This window comes from Spermophilus citellus (assembly GCF_964194105.1).
Source record: "Spermophilus citellus genome assembly, chromosome: 10".
NCBI classification, from domain to species: Eukaryota; Metazoa; Chordata; class Mammalia; order Rodentia; family Sciuridae; genus Spermophilus; species Spermophilus citellus.
In genome coordinates, this window is record NC_138197.1 from 77,977,419 (window position 1) to 77,991,863 (window position 14,445).

The 14,445-nt window shown below is 47.2% G+C and overlaps 2 protein-coding genes across 19 annotated transcripts in view; both read right to left on the minus strand.

The window, feature by feature from the left end:
• Positions 1–2,010: 2,010 nt before the first annotated feature.
• On the minus strand, positions 2,011–10,135 carry STAC3 (SH3 and cysteine rich domain 3). 2 transcript variants are annotated; one of them, XM_081310446.1, is made up of 12 exons: positions 9,934–10,135; positions 9,184–9,250; positions 8,659–8,923; positions 8,336–8,433; positions 8,055–8,127; positions 5,975–6,072; positions 3,856–3,922; positions 3,628–3,674; positions 3,276–3,361; positions 3,032–3,083; positions 2,805–2,942; positions 2,011–2,625 (listed from the first exon to the last, which is right to left on the minus strand). In XM_081310446.1, exons 2-12 carry the CDS (start codon positions 9,247–9,249, stop codon positions 2,527–2,529), a joined length of 1,089 nt encoding a protein of 362 aa, XP_081166572.1. In that variant the 5' UTR covers position 9,250; positions 9,934–10,135; the 3' UTR covers positions 2,011–2,526. The 2 variants fall into 2 exon arrangements, with proteins under 2 accessions (XP_081166572.1, XP_081166573.1); XM_081310447.1 differs by lacking the exon at positions 9,184–9,250.
• A 2,696-nt stretch (positions 10,136–12,831) lies between these two features.
• R3HDM2 (R3H domain containing 2) overlaps positions 12,832–14,445 on the minus strand; it is a 155,388-nt gene continuing 153,774 nt past the window's right edge. For 10 of the 17 annotated variants that reach the window (XM_081310452.1, XM_081310451.1, XM_081310457.1 and 7 more), the window contains one exon: positions 12,832–14,377. In XM_081310452.1, the coding sequence (XP_081166578.1) occupies positions 14,037–14,377 (341 nt within the window). In that variant the 3' untranslated portion in view covers positions 12,832–14,036. The remainder of the gene's footprint in view (positions 14,378–14,445) is intronic. The other 7 variants (XM_081310465.1, XM_081310450.1, XM_081310455.1 and 4 more) reach the window with 1 other exon arrangement.

Consider the following 14,445-nt stretch of genomic DNA (forward strand, 5'->3'; position numbering starts at 1 on the left):
CAATCTTCTGACTTCAAGACTGGGCAGTAGAGAGGGGTAGGACGCAAGTTGAGTCTTGGACCCTAGTACCCTGGCCCTTTCTCTGATCTATTTTCAATTCAGTCTGCTCCTTGGCCCAGACTTATGACCTTTGCAGCCTGAGGCAGCATCATCCATCACCCAGGCGGCTGCTGTGGGAATGGGAGGCGCTGGGGGCTCAAACAGGGTTGCTGTCTTGCCTGACGCCCCCTCCTGGGACTTGCTTCCGGCCCTGGGGCCAGGGCTCAATCAGCGTGGAGCTTACTGAGCAGAAGAAGGGAGTGATCTTGGGGCTCAGTTGTGATACTGTGTCTTCTCTCCCCACCCCTGGCACCCCAATACCCCTCCTTCCAGCTCAGCACAGTCTGTTTCCCGGCTCCTCCCGCCCCCCTTCTCTCGGGCCCTTTGCTTAATTTCCTATTAACTGCTGATAAATCCAATTAAACCACCGCTCTAATTAGGGACAGCTGCCGGCTCGGTAAGGCGAAGGAGGGGGGCGCCCCCCCGAGTGTAAGGGGAGAACAGCCGCTCTCCCTGCTCCTCGACACCCCCACACCAGCATCGCCGCCCAATGAGCCAGTAAATTGGTTTTGCTTCAACTCTGTGTGTGTGTGTGTGTGTGTGTGTGTGTGTGTGTGGTCCCGGGAGAGAGGGCCTCCGGTTTTGAGCCCCTCAGACCTCTTGATGAATAGAGGTGATCAGAGCCCCGCTGCTGTCTCTCCTTCACACACTTATGATAGGCGGATCCCGAGGAGGGATGGAAGTAAAAGGTTGACTTGTGATTGTGGTGTGTGCGTGTGCCTGTGACCTGTCCCTAACCTAACCCATGCGTGATTAAAACGGGTGCTGCCTGAGTCTTCCTGAATGACCCTGCCCCCTACCCCCGCATCCAGGACAGTCAAGGGCAAAGGGAACAAGAAACTGAATCCAGTCCTGCAGCGAGTCTTGCCTGTTTCCCTACCCCCATCACTTCAGCCTTCTGTAAGGAAGAGGCGGGGAGGGGGAGAACGCCCGTCCCGGGCCCTCCACTTCCCCAGCCCAGCTGAGCCTCTGCCCTCCCTCCGCCAGCAGCAGATGGTGCCCGGGCTCCCGCTGCCAACCTTGCTAGGCGGTGCCAACTTCAGTCCTGGCAGACAACGGGCTGACGAGAAGAGGAGCTTCTGGCTGGCCAGGATGACCCTCCCCCACCGGCCATCAAGCCCAAGACCCTCAGCCTGCCTCACTCCAGCGACCACCCACGGCTGCCTCTCACTGGTCGGTTCCCAGGTCCCCAATCTCCTCGTCTCCTTCTGCTCTCTTCCCCACACCTTCCCGCTCCTCGCCACCTGCCGCCCTGACCAGGGCCGGCGTATTTGCATATTTGCATATGCAAATAATAACATTTGCATACAGCGCGCCGCAGGGGGGGTCTCGGCGAAAGCCAGTTAGCTGTCTGCCCCGAGTCCTCACACTCAGTACCTGTCGGAAAGGACTAGGGCAGGGGCCGCGAGGGAGGGGTTAGGCCCCCCGGCCTCGCTAACTGGGTTCCCGGAGGACTTGAGGAAGTGTTGCCATGGAGACGGCACGCACCCCACCCCCTCCAGGCCTAGGGTCTCAGGCTTGGTGTCTCTCGTTTTCTACCCTTGTCCACCCGCTACAGCCTGTCCCCATCCTTCGCTCTCCAACCGAGATCTTGCATCGCCCCCTGGTGGCCTAACTCGGCGCTGAGCCAGTTTCTAAAATGCAAAGGGCAGCCCGCGGCTAAACCATCAAGAGCTGGGATACCTATCCTGACACGCAATCCTGCTTCCAGCACTGGGGGCTCTGGGATGACGACTCCAGTCCAGCTCCCCCCTCTTCATTGCCAAAAGAGGCCTCGCCTGACGATTCACCTATCCCCCTGCCTACCATCAGTCTCAGCCCAGATAAGTTTGATACCTTATAGGAGAGACTGGGGACAGCTGGAGAGGATTCCCACTTCATTGCAGGCCTTCTCGTCCCCAAAGAACGAACTTTTCTAACTTTTGTCAAAACTTTATTTGGTACCGCGGATTAAGCCCTCGAGCATTTTACCAACGAGCGACATCCCCAGTTTTTAAAATATTATTATTGTTTGTTTTTTGAGACAGGGTCTCACAAAATTGCTGAGGCTGCGCTCGAATTTAGGATCCTTCTGCCTCAGCCTCGCGAATTGTTGGGATTACAAGCGCACACTACAGTGCTCGGCTTGTCAAAACTTTAATAAATTTGCAGCATTCAAATAAGTTCGTACCCGCAATAACCCCGACGCCTCCTTAGTGGAGATGTCTTCTCTCAAGATGGGCGGAGAAGTTGCGGGCTGCTCGAGTACCAGGTATCCGAGGCCCTAGGCCAGGGGTGGGGAGGGAGGCAGGAACCAGTCCCTTCCCAGAGCCTTCCTAAACCCCACGCCCCCAGCAGTCCAGTTGCTTTTGTCTCTTTTCTCCCCAACCTCCACTGGGCCCGCCCAGAATGGGGATGGGTGTCTCCCGACTGCAGGCGCCCTCACGCCTAAATCTCCTCTAGGAAGTCGGCGGGAAACAGCCCCACCTTGCGACCGGTGTAGACCTTGACGTAGCCGCCGGCTTCGTCTCCTTTCTGCACCACGATCTAGAAAATTAAAGTATTAGAGACTAAGAGAGGAATTGAGGGAAAAGGCAGAAGATGAGAGCAGCGGATCTTGGGGTACAGAAGCTCGTCTTAGTCTCATTAATGGGTTATGATCTCCAAGGAGTGTGACCTGCTGAGGAGCATTCAGGCTTGGGATTCGGTTGGGGCACCAGAGATACCTGGTCCTTCTTGAGAGTGATCTGCCCTATCTCGCGGTTCCCCACGAAAGATCTTGTTACACGGTGCACGCGTTCTCCAGCTCGAACTCGAATGATGAAGTTTGGAGGGAAAAATCCAACCTTCTCCCCGATTTTCCCCTAAGGAAGACAATGGGGAGATTCAATCTCTCACTTTAGGTTTTATATTTAACACATACCCCACCCCTAGCCCCTGCCATTTCTCTTACTCGCCACCACTCCTCATTGGAGTCATCAATGACTGTGATCTTCTCTCCGGGCCTGGGAGAGGAAGGAAGAGGCCTTTGAGATTTAGTCGCCTGCCTCATATACCACTCCCTGGGTGTGCCCCGAAAAGTCCAGCCCAAATAGGATCCAAGCTTGAGGTTCCCCCTTTTCATTTCCCATAGGGAGTCAAGCTCTCCCTTCTTCATTCCCCAGTACTCCCCACCCTCTCCTCTGAAGGCCTCTCACGGAAAATCCAGATCGTCCTTTTCCAGGGCTTTGAACCGATAGAGAGCCACAAAGTAATGAGACTGCTGGAAGCCAGGCTGCTTGTGCTGGGGATGAAAGGGGGTGGGGGTAATGCGTTTGAGGGCTCCTCTACCCCACATTGAGGAGCATTCTCCAGACATATTACATTCCAACTCCTAAGTCTTGAGCTTAGTGTGTCTGTGTGTGTGTGTGTGTGTGTGTGTGTGTGTGTGTGGACTGGATGTGGCAAACCAAGGAAAAGGGTGATGGGAACTTCTGCTGAGGCCATACATGGTATCAGACCTGGGCTGGGGAGAGGACTGGGATCTTTACAGGGAGAAAGGATTCTCACTTTGTCATCAGGTGTTTTCTCAGCCTTCTTGTTCCCTTCAGGGTTACCTAGGATGGGAAACACAAATGTTTTTGCCTCCTGGAGTATAGGCCTCATTTTCTTTCCCTTGTGTTGAAAGGCAACCTCTATTTTTTTTTTAAGCCTGGTCCACCCCTTGCCTCTCCACTCTCTGTGAACCCCACACATAAACCTACCCCATTTCTGTAGATAGAGGTGGTTAACACTCACCATCCTGGGGTTTGCCTTCTTCTGGCCTGGCAGACTCTGGCTCCTCCTCCATCATGGCTGCTAGAGGCTGAAGGGGGTACCAGAGTTAGAGAAATATTACCTTTGGAACCCATGCTTACCCTGGCTCTCCAGTCAGGCCAGAGAACTATAGAATAATAGGATCTCAGGGTTGGAAGGAGAAGGAGGAAACATCTAATCTAACCATCTGCTTAATGCAGAGACTTCTTCTGAAACAGCTGGCAGGTAGGTCACCTACTTGTGTTTGAATGTAGCTAATGGCATGGAGTTTACTACCTTACAAAGTAACCCTGTGCAATTTTAGGGCAGTTCCCTGCCTTGAGCCTATGTTATTCTACCTGTAATCTTCAGTTATTAGTCTTGATTTGCCCTCTGGAGCTATAAATGTGAAACAAATATGGCCTCCTTAAATAGCTGAGGAAAGCTGGTATGTCCTTTCTGGCTTTTCTTCTCTAATAATTTTTAGTCCCTTCAAATCACCCCCATGATTCCAGGTCTTTCATTGTACTGTCTGCCCTTTAAAAGTATTCCACTGTGTAAGATAAAGCTGGTGCAGTGGCACAGGCTTATAATCCCAGCAACTTGAGAGACTGAGGCAGGAGGATCACAAGTTCAAAGCCAGCCTCAGCAACTTAGTGAGTCCCTAAGCAACTCAGTGAGACCCTGTCTCCAAATTAAAAAAAATAAAATAAAATAGGGGCTGGGGATGTGGCTCAAGCGGTAGCGGCGCTCGCCTGGCGTGCGTGTGGCCCGGGTTCAATCCTCAGCACCACATACCAACAAAGATGTTGTGTGTCTGCCGATAACTAAATAAATAAATATTAAAAAAAAAAATAAAATAAAATAAAAAGGGCTGGGGATGGAGCTTAGTGGCAAGCGCCCTGGGTTCAATCCCCAGTACCAAAGAGTGAGGACGGGAGAAAGGGAAGTGGGCAGCACAGTTTTTTTTTTTTTTTTTTCTGAATTAATATAAAAGAACAGAATCCAAGAGAATGCTATCCTTTCTGGAAGCAAAGCTAAGGTTTTGTAAATTATAGTTCACACCACAGAAATCCCTAATCTGTGCCCAACCTTCTCAAACAGATAAGTATATTTTTCTTTAAGAAATTTAAAATTATAAGTTTTGGCCCTTTCTTTTAGTTTGTAAGAATTTAAAATATATTATTCATTATATGTTTTCCCTCTTAGCTTTCACACAACTTCATTTTTATCAATGAGAAAAAAAGGTCATCAATGAGGACCATGGACCAAATCATGTTGTAAGGCCTCAGAAATCTCCGTTTAGTTGGAAACTCCTAAAGGACCTAGACTCTTTGGTATACTGCCATTCAATCAATTTGAGGAATTGATCCAACTGTAACTATCATCCATATTAGTCCATAGTGGTTGTTTAGAAAGATATAAATTCCTTGCAGAACTGAACACAAGTCTATATTACCAATCTAGCAACTCTATTATAAATGGAAATGAGGCTGTTCTTGGCCAATAGCTTTGTGCTTCAGTTTCATCATCTGTAAGATGAATGGGTCAAACTGAATGATCTCACAGACCTTCTTTGCATGGCTCTAGAATTTTCTGATTACTTGGAAATGACAAATTCTTTTCCCCAAATACAAAAGCACAACTCATGCCTCTGTTATCCAGCAATGCCAAGGACATGGGGCCTAGCCTTCTGTGGTAATTAATCTGACAATTTCAAAAGGGAGTTGAGAAACACACTATATGACAGTAGTTCTTTTTTTAAAAAAAAATTTTTTTAAGAGAGAGGGAGAGAGAGAGAATTTTAACATTTTCTTTTTTTTAGTTATCGGCAGACACAACATCTTTGTTTGTACGTGGTGCTGAGGATGGAACCCGGGCCGCACACATGCCAGGCAAGAGCTATACCGCCTGAGCCACATCCCCAGCCCGACAGTAGTTCTTAACCAGGGTCCATGGTGAGCCACAGCATGTCCATAAAGTCCTCTATATTTGCATGCAAAGATGTGTCTGTTAGGAATTGTGCCATTTTTGGGGAAAAGGATTTATAGTTCCTGTCAGCTTTCCAAAGGGGAAAATAACCTGCCCCATGGAATTCCTGGTAGGGATGTATGAGGCTCACATTTTTTTTATCTGCCTGGCCCTTCTTCCGTTCCTTGTTTGCCATGATTACCCCAGTGCGCAGAGTTTCAAACACAGGATCATTGCGATTGGCAGCAGCTAGTGAAATGGAAGAGAAGGAAGACATTATAGGGGAGGCAGAGAAAGGCTTGGAGAAAAGAGACCTCCTAAAGAAGAGAGAAGTGGGGGCTGGGGATGTGGCTCAAGCGGTAGCGCGCTCGCCTGGCATGCGTGAGGCCCGGGTTCGATCCTCAGCACCACATACAAACAAAGATGTTGTGTCCACCGAGAACTAAAAAATAAATATTAAAAAATTCTCTCTCTCTCTCTCTCTCTCTCTCTCTCTCTCTCCCCCTCCTCCCTCCCTCTCTCACTCTCTCTTTAAAAAAAAAAAAAAGAAGAGAGAAGTGGGAGATTGGGTAACTAGGTATCCATGGTGAATGTGTATGTGTGTATGTGAGAGAAAAAAAAAGAGAGAGGGAGAAAGGGGAGGGAAGAATTAGAGAAGGATTAGCTGCATAACACTAATCTATAAAGGGTAAATGGTCCTAAAACACATCACTGGAGCCAGGCATAGTGGCATACACCCAATGACTCAGGAGGCTGAAGCAGGAAGATTGCAGGTTTGAGTCAAGCCTCAGCAACCTAGCAAGACCCTAAGCAATTTATCCAGACCCAAACTCAAAATAAAAAATGGAAAAGGCTAGGAATGTGGCTCAGTAGTTCAAAAAAAAAAAAAAAACTAGAAAAGTAATATAATAGGGAAAAAATATTGATCAGAATTCCTTCCAGACAAAACTTTATATGATATTGGAAAGACAACCTTCTACATTTTTGGGGGGGTGGGGTACCAGGGATTGAACTCAGGGGCACTCAGCCACTAAGCCACATCACCAGCCCTATTTTGTATTTTATTTAGAGACAGGGTCTCACTGAGTTGCTTAGTACCTTGCTTTTTGCTGAGGCTGGCTTTGAACTCAAGATCCTCCTGCCTTTGTCTCCCAAGCCACTGGGATTACAGGCATGCACCACTGTGCCCGGCCAACCTTGTACACTTTTTGGGAGTTAGGGCATACTTGGAATCACTATTCTCCTAAGGTGAATGCTCCCTTAACTGCTGCCTTCTGCTTTGCTGAGAAGCATGTACAAACTGGGTGTTACAACCAGTGGGCTCTTCTTTTTCACCCATGCTTCTCACACTGTTTGGTGACATTGAACAAATTATCAGTGAATTTTTTTTTTTTTTTTTGGTGGTGGTGCTGGGGATTGAACCCAGGGCCTTGTGCACAGGAGGCAAGCACTTTACCAACTGAGCTGTATCTCCAGCCCCACAATGAATAATTTTTTAAGGATTATCAAATTAGGAACTTTCCAGGTTATCCACAACTTTTGAGTCTGGTCCTAAGTCTGGCATGATACTATAACAAGGATAAGGACAATCTAGAAACCTTGTTCTTGCTTAGAAATGGTTTTGCAGGCCTGGGGTTGTGGCTCAGCGATAGAGCGTGATTGGAGTGAGATGAAACCTTAGCACGTGGGTTCCATCCTCAGCACCATATAAAAATAAATAAAAATAAAGGTATTATGTCTAACTACAACCATAAAATAAATATTATAAAAAAGAAATGGTTTTGCATGTGAAGAACACAGATTTTGAAGCGAAGATTAAGTTCTCAGTCTTGACTCCACCTCTGCTAGCTCCATGTAGTTCTAGCTAAATCTCACTCCTCTTAGTTTACAGTTTTTTTTTTTTTTCTTTTGGAAAGCAGAGGATTGAATCCAGCAACAACTGAGCATCATCCTACTTTTTTTTTTTTTTTTTTTTAAATAGGGTCTCATTGAATTGCTCATGCTGGCTTTTGCTTCAACTTCCCAAGTAGCTGGAATTATAGGTATGTACCACCACCATGCCCAGCTAAAACGGGAATGTTGACTGCATCCAAAATGACTCCAAAAATATTAAGTGAAAACTATGGGAAATAGAATATTTCTGTTTCAGAATCTGGCTTCTAAAGCTAAAAGTGGTGTGAAACCATCTCTGGGTCTTGCCCACTCCCTCAGGTTCATTATTAGGCACTTACAGAGATCTTTGACACAAGCATACTGCTGGTTGCTGTAGAGTGGGGAGCTATAGGCCCGACGGAAACCAGGTGGCTGTAGGATGGGATGGGGGAGGAGCATTAGAGATAGCAAGGTAGGGCCCAGCACCCCACTTCTCCCATGAATGCTTACCCCTTATCAGAGTAAGAGAGATGAGCCGAGAAAGCAGGAAGATGTATGGGATGACTTGAGGGACCAACAAGGGGGTAACTGGAAACATGTGCCCTCCCTCTTAATCTCTCATTCCCCAGACCCTACTCACGATCTTGCCGAAGCATCTCTGCATCTCCACATAGGATTGACAATGTTCATGGATGTTGGTTTTGCAGTTCTTACAGCGGAGCCCAAATTTGTTATTGACTTGGGAGGGGGAGAACATTGGGTAAGGATCCAGCTTGCCCTTTCCCTTTGTACCCCACAGTTACTCTGTGCTTCCCTCTTCTGGGACCCTCAATGTCTAATCATATTTTCATAAGCTGAATCTTGACACAGCCCATCTATCCATTGCAAATATTTCTCTCCTACAACCTGTCCCCACCCCCTGCCTTCAACATCACATTTTCTCTACTTCCCTTTATAACTCACGCACAATCATCCGGGCACAGACATCACAGAACTTTGGCTTCTTGAAGAAGTGATCTTTGAATTTGTGGGGCTTGTCATTGATAAGCTTAGGAGGTTCTGGGGGTGGCTCCTCCTCTTCTTCTTCCTCCTCCTCTTCCTCATAGATGTAGTAGATGGGCCCACCCCCAGCTCCTACTGCCTCCCCATTGACCTGGGGCTCTGGGGGAAGCTCCATCTCCTTTGTCCCTGGAGACCCCTTCCTGAATAACTGCTTCAGCCGCTGTAGCTGAGGGAAGGAGTGAAGGAAATCCAGTGTTAAAAGGACTTTTACTCTTCCTAGGGTAGCTGGAGTCAAAGCCAACTGGACATTTTCCTAACTTGGGTCAAACAATCTGCCCCAGGGTTAGGGGTTTGGGGTACAGGTGCTGAATAGCATTCTAACAATAAATGAGTCATACACAAGTGGGGTCATTTTAAGCACTTTCTTGTAGAAGCTGTAATGGCTTCCCAGCCGCCCACACCCAGTGGTGAGAGGCCCAGACTCACCCCACTTTGCGGAGTCTCTGTTGGGAAGGAGGGCTTAGGGGACTCCAGCACCTCCTTTTCTGTCATCCTGCAAGAGGTTGGACCCCACTATGAAATCTAAATCTTGACTGCCATTCTTCCCTCCCTTATTTCTATCCCTTAAAGTAGGGTGGTCCTTGAAGGGGAAGCTTTGGGAGAAATTTGGGTAGACAGAGATCTTTCAGTAGGGCTTATGAACAGAAATATTTCATGAAGATCTAGAAAAAAGACCAACAGGCTAAAGTTTCTCACACTAATACCCATCCTTCTGCCCCAAGAGGTAGCCCCAGAGTTTACAGCCCCAACGTAATACTTAAGGCTGTCTGGTTTCATGCATTTTCCTATTCATGGGGAATAGAAATGTGACACACCTTTCCACATCTCCTCTTCAAGAAGTTTAACATTGCATTCTGGAGTGCACACATGGAAGGATGGACTGAGACATTTCCTTCCCCTCTTTCCTGAACCCTGGGGCCCATGCCTAGTTCTGTCCCAGCTTGCCTTAGGCCTCAGCTATTTTAGGTTTTCAGAGTAATATGAGCCTTTCCTTCCTTTACTTTATTCCCTGGACCCCACCCCACCCCCACCTTCAATCCTAGCTAATCCTGGAGTAATAATTTCACTTCTAAAACCCAACTACTCACAGATAAGGAGAGAAATGAAGAAGCTGAATAGACTATGGATTGGGGAGAGCAGTCCTGGAAATGGAAAGAGGATGAAGGGGAAACTTACGTTTGGGATTCCCTAAACCAGTCCACGGTCTCTGGAGGGAAGAGGGAGACCCTGAGGCCTGAGGTGGTGCTGGGAAAGGACTGGTCCTCTTCCTTGGGGGCTAAGCCCCCCCAATACCCTCCGTACTCACACCAGCCACCCAGACGGTATTTTGTAGGCCGCTAGCCTCTTGTCTTGGTGTCAGTGTGAGATGACAGGGCTGAAGGAAAATGGACAGCTGAACAGCACAGCTGACACAGAGAAATTGGACACGAGAGGAGGTCTGGGGCAGGGCTGGACCCTAACTCCTCCCATCCCCCAGGGTTGTCCTTCCCTGATTCTTATGGTGAGTAGGTCAGTACCCGCTAGTCAGGAAGGGGCAGTTTCTCTTCATACCACATACCTGAAGAGATTGTATTTGGTGGCGTGGGTGGGTACTGAAGATTGAAACCAATGGCACTTTATCATCTAAGCTACATCCCCAATCCTTTTTTTTCTTTTGAGATAGGGTCTCACTAAGTTGTCCAAGCTAACCTCAAATTTGCAGTCCTTCTGTCTCAGCCTCCCAAATTATAGGCATGAATCACCATGTCCAGCCTTGTTTGAGGGGATTTTAGATGTCTGAAGGTGAAGTCAAGATGAATTAAAAAACAATTTTCCAAAGGTCCCAACAGGTTCCCAATTCTACCTTCCCTAGGCTACCTAAGTAGACATATACTCTCAGCCATTGTCTTCCCATGGCCAAGTGTTTATATACCCTCAAACATTGATCTCACTTCAAGCCCTTAGTCTAGGAAAGGCCTGGGAACTAGTGAGGAAAGGATAATTTGGATTCTCAGAGCTCTCTTATCAGCCACATTAGATTGATTTCTCATCTGTGGTGGTCAGGGGCATGTACTGTCCTGTAAGGGAATGAGGAATATGTAGTACTCTTTGTTCCTTTCCACTGCTCCCAGAGACTTCTTTCTCCCTATTCCTCTAAAATCTTGTCCTCAGGGTGAAGGAACTATAAGAGTTACTGAAAAAGAGCTGGAGCCAGTATAGTGGCTCACAGGAACATACACACAATTCAGAAGGCTGAGGCAGTAGGATTCCAAGTTCAAGGCCAGCCTCTCAGCAACTTAGCAAGGCCCTAAGCAACTTACTTAATGAGACTGCCTCAAAATTTGAAAAAGGGCTGTGGTTATAACTTGGTGGTTAAATACGGGGTTAAATCATCCACAGTACCAAAGCAAAACAAAACCAAAAACAAACAAAAAACCCCCCAAAACCAAACAATAAAACACCTTAAAAAAAGGGGGGGGGGCTGGGACTTTTATCTGAGGGTATCTGGGGAGTAAGAGTATAAACCCCAGGTAGAGGCAACCCTTGACAAATTTATGACTACCTTCTATAGGGAGTGTTTAATCATTTGTAAGTAATATTCTCTCCCCCTCCCCCTTTTTTTCTTTGTGTGTGTGTGTGTGTGTGTGTAGTGCCAGGCATTGAATCCAGGGACACTCACTGTACCTGAATTATACCCCTTAGCCCTTATTATTTTTTGAGACAGGTCTCAGTAGATTACCTACGCTGGCTCAAGCTTTTATTTTTTTTTAGTTGTAGATGGACACAGTACATTTATTTTTATGTGGTGCTGAGGATCAAACCCAGTGCCTCACACGTGCGAGGCACGTGCTCTACGCTGAGCCACAACCCCAGCTCCTCCCCGTATTATTTTTTAAATAGTTTTTTAGTTGTAGATGGACACAGTATCTTTATTTATTTTTATGTGGTGCTGAGGATTGAACTCAGTGCCTCACATGTGCAAGGTGGGTGCTCTACCACTGAGCTACAGCCCCAGCCCCATATTTTGTTTATTTATTTTTAAATATTTATTTTTTAGTTGTAATTGGACATGATAGCTTTATTCTACTTATTTATGTAGTGCTGAGGATTGAACCCAGGGCCTGGTACATGCTAGGTGAGTGGTCTACCACTGAGCCACAACCCCAGACTGTTGTTTACTTTTTTTATGTGGTCTGAGGATCAAACCCAGTGCCTCACACATGCTAGGCAAGCACTCTGCCACTCAGCTACAGCCCCAGCCCTGGGCTCAAACTTTTGATCCTCCTGTCTCAGACTTCTGAGTTGCCGAGAAGCACCACTGCACTGGCAGAATTATAGCTCTTTTTTTATTCCCTGATTCTACCTCTTACCTCTGATGTCCTAATATACGCCATTTTTATCTCACAAAGATAACAGCTAATTGGACTGTGACATGGCTGAAAGACACTATCTTCAGAGGGTAATGGAGGGCTGGGGATATAGCTCAGCTGGTAGAATGCTTGCCTCGCATGCACTATCCCTTGTATTTGTGAGACAAAAGACCACATTGGAGGTTGGGTTAGACAATCTCTAGGAGGAGCTTGACTAGAGATAGAGCTACCCAGGCCTAGATTTCCAAGGCAATGTCATTTTTACTCACTGCTCTTTGCTCTCTTTAAGAGGTAGATGAAATTGAAAAGGGAATTCTGAATGGATGAGTCTACAGTTTTTTTTGGGCGGGGAGTGGGATTCAGGGGAGTGAACCCAGGGGCACTTAAGCACTGAACCACATCCCCAGCCCTTTTTTATTCTTTGAGACAGGGTCTCTCTAAGTTGCTTAGGGCCTCACTAAATTATAGAGGCTGGCCTTTAACTTGCAATCCTACTGCCTCAGCCTCCCAAACTGCTGGGATTACAGCATGCACCACCATACCCAGTAGTCTACAGCCTCTTTAATGGTTCTCCTCTGACGGGTTGCAGAACAGTATAGCCCAGAGGGTCCGTAGGTAGAAAGTTCTATCTTGCAGGCAGGTTACTTCTGCTCTTCATTTTTCTTCAGCTGCACAGGACAGAGACTGCTGAACACATATGGGCACTACAAGTTCAGGTGATACAATTTTTATTATAAGAAACCTCTAGTTCTGTTTCTGCCAAGTAGAACCCAATCTTCTGGGCTTTCGGACTGAAGGCCCAGGTTCTCCATCCCTGAAGGTTTTCAGAAGATTAGATAGATAGGAATGAGGATAGCATCTTAACACAGTTCTGGACTTCACTCATCCCTCCCCAGATCAGTTGCAAAGGCTCTAAATGAGAATTAACAGGATGGAAGCAAACTCTTGGGACACAGAGGTTCAGAGTAGAGAAGTGACATGTTTGATGAACCAGTTTGTAGCAGAGGTGCAAGAGCCCAAAACCAAAGTACTGACAAAACTTAGCCTTCTATCAGAATTGAGTCCAGGGGAGAGGGAGGAATAGTGTTAGGGAGAGGTATGTGCACATGCTGGGGAAAGCCATCCCAACCCAACAACCTACCCTCCCCAGCTGCCCACAAGCTATACGGGTTGTACCTATCCAGGGTCTTCAACCCACACCTCACCCTCCCATACACACCCGGGTGGCAACAGAGAAACAGTGACTGATGTCCAGTGACAGTTTTTTTTTTTATATATTTAAAAACAAAATCAACCTCCCCCCAAGTAACCCCCCAAACAAACAAAAACCAGATTAAATAAAATTTACAGTGAATATACCCAGCAAACATCTGTATGTGCAATTAAATACTGTGTCTGTTACTGTGGCACAAACCTCAAACAAACAATATACAAGTGTTCTGGGGGTAAGGGAAGTCCCAAGTTTTAACTCTGGGGGATTTGGGGAGACAAGATGGGGGAAGTAAGAGAATGGGGAAATCAATTTTGTTTTTCTTAATTCTGTCCATATAAATATACTCATAAAGACCAAAAAAGGAAAGGGAAAATAGGATGGAAAGGGAATAAAGAGGGGAGTGTGGGATGCTCCCAATTCTACCTGACCAAAAAAAATAAGAAATTAATTCTGTGGTGGAAGAAGAGATTTAAAAAATGATAGAAGAGGATGGGAAGGAGAGGGAAGCAAAGGGGGTCCAATCAAGGAAAAAGAGGGGACCCATGGCAGGGAATTGGCAAGGAGTCCAGTGCCAGTATGAGTCTGTTTCCCTCTTGATCCCTAATGTCTTAGGCCCCAGTTTGGCATCTGTCTCCTTACTTTCTGCCTCTGTTCCATCTGGGTCCTCTCCACTCTGTCCCCAGGCCCTATTGTGACAGTTCCTTCCCCTTCTCCATTTATTGGGAGCTGGCTCGCTCCAGGATCCTCAGGTCATAGTTCTTTTTGGCCACTCGAAGTTTGAAGCGACTCACAGAATTGTTCAGGCGAAGGGAGGCATTCTGGGCAGCCAGGGGGCTGGGAAACACAGCCACAATGGTGTAAAAGGCAGCAAGGTCTGAGTGGCGGCCATTCTCAGCAGTCCCACTGTTGTCCCCTCCACCCCCACCAGGCAGCCCCTGAGCATCCTTGAGCCATTGGATCTTGGCGCCGGACATGGCGAGTTGAGTGAAGAGTTTGTCTGCCTCAGTACGAGTGATGCCTTCAGGGAGATCTGTCACCTCCAGCACGCGCCCAAGGACTGGAAGGGGAGGAGAGAAGATATTTTGTGAGAGATAGGGTAAGAAGGATTGGACAGCAGCTGGGCAA

Coding starts and splice junctions, on each gene's coding strand:
- STAC3 (XM_081310446.1), bottom strand. CDS start 9,249: ATGACAGAAAAGGAGGTGCTGGAGTCCCCTAAGCCCTCCTTCCCAACA. Junction 8,924..9,183: donor CAGAGACTCCGCAAAGTGGG/GTGAGTCTGGGC, acceptor TCCTTCCCTCAG/CTACAGCGGCTGAAGCAGTT. Junction 3,675..3,855: donor AGAAGGCAAACCCCAGGATG/GTGAGTGTTAAC, acceptor TTCCCATCCTAG/GTAACCCTGAAGGGAACAAG.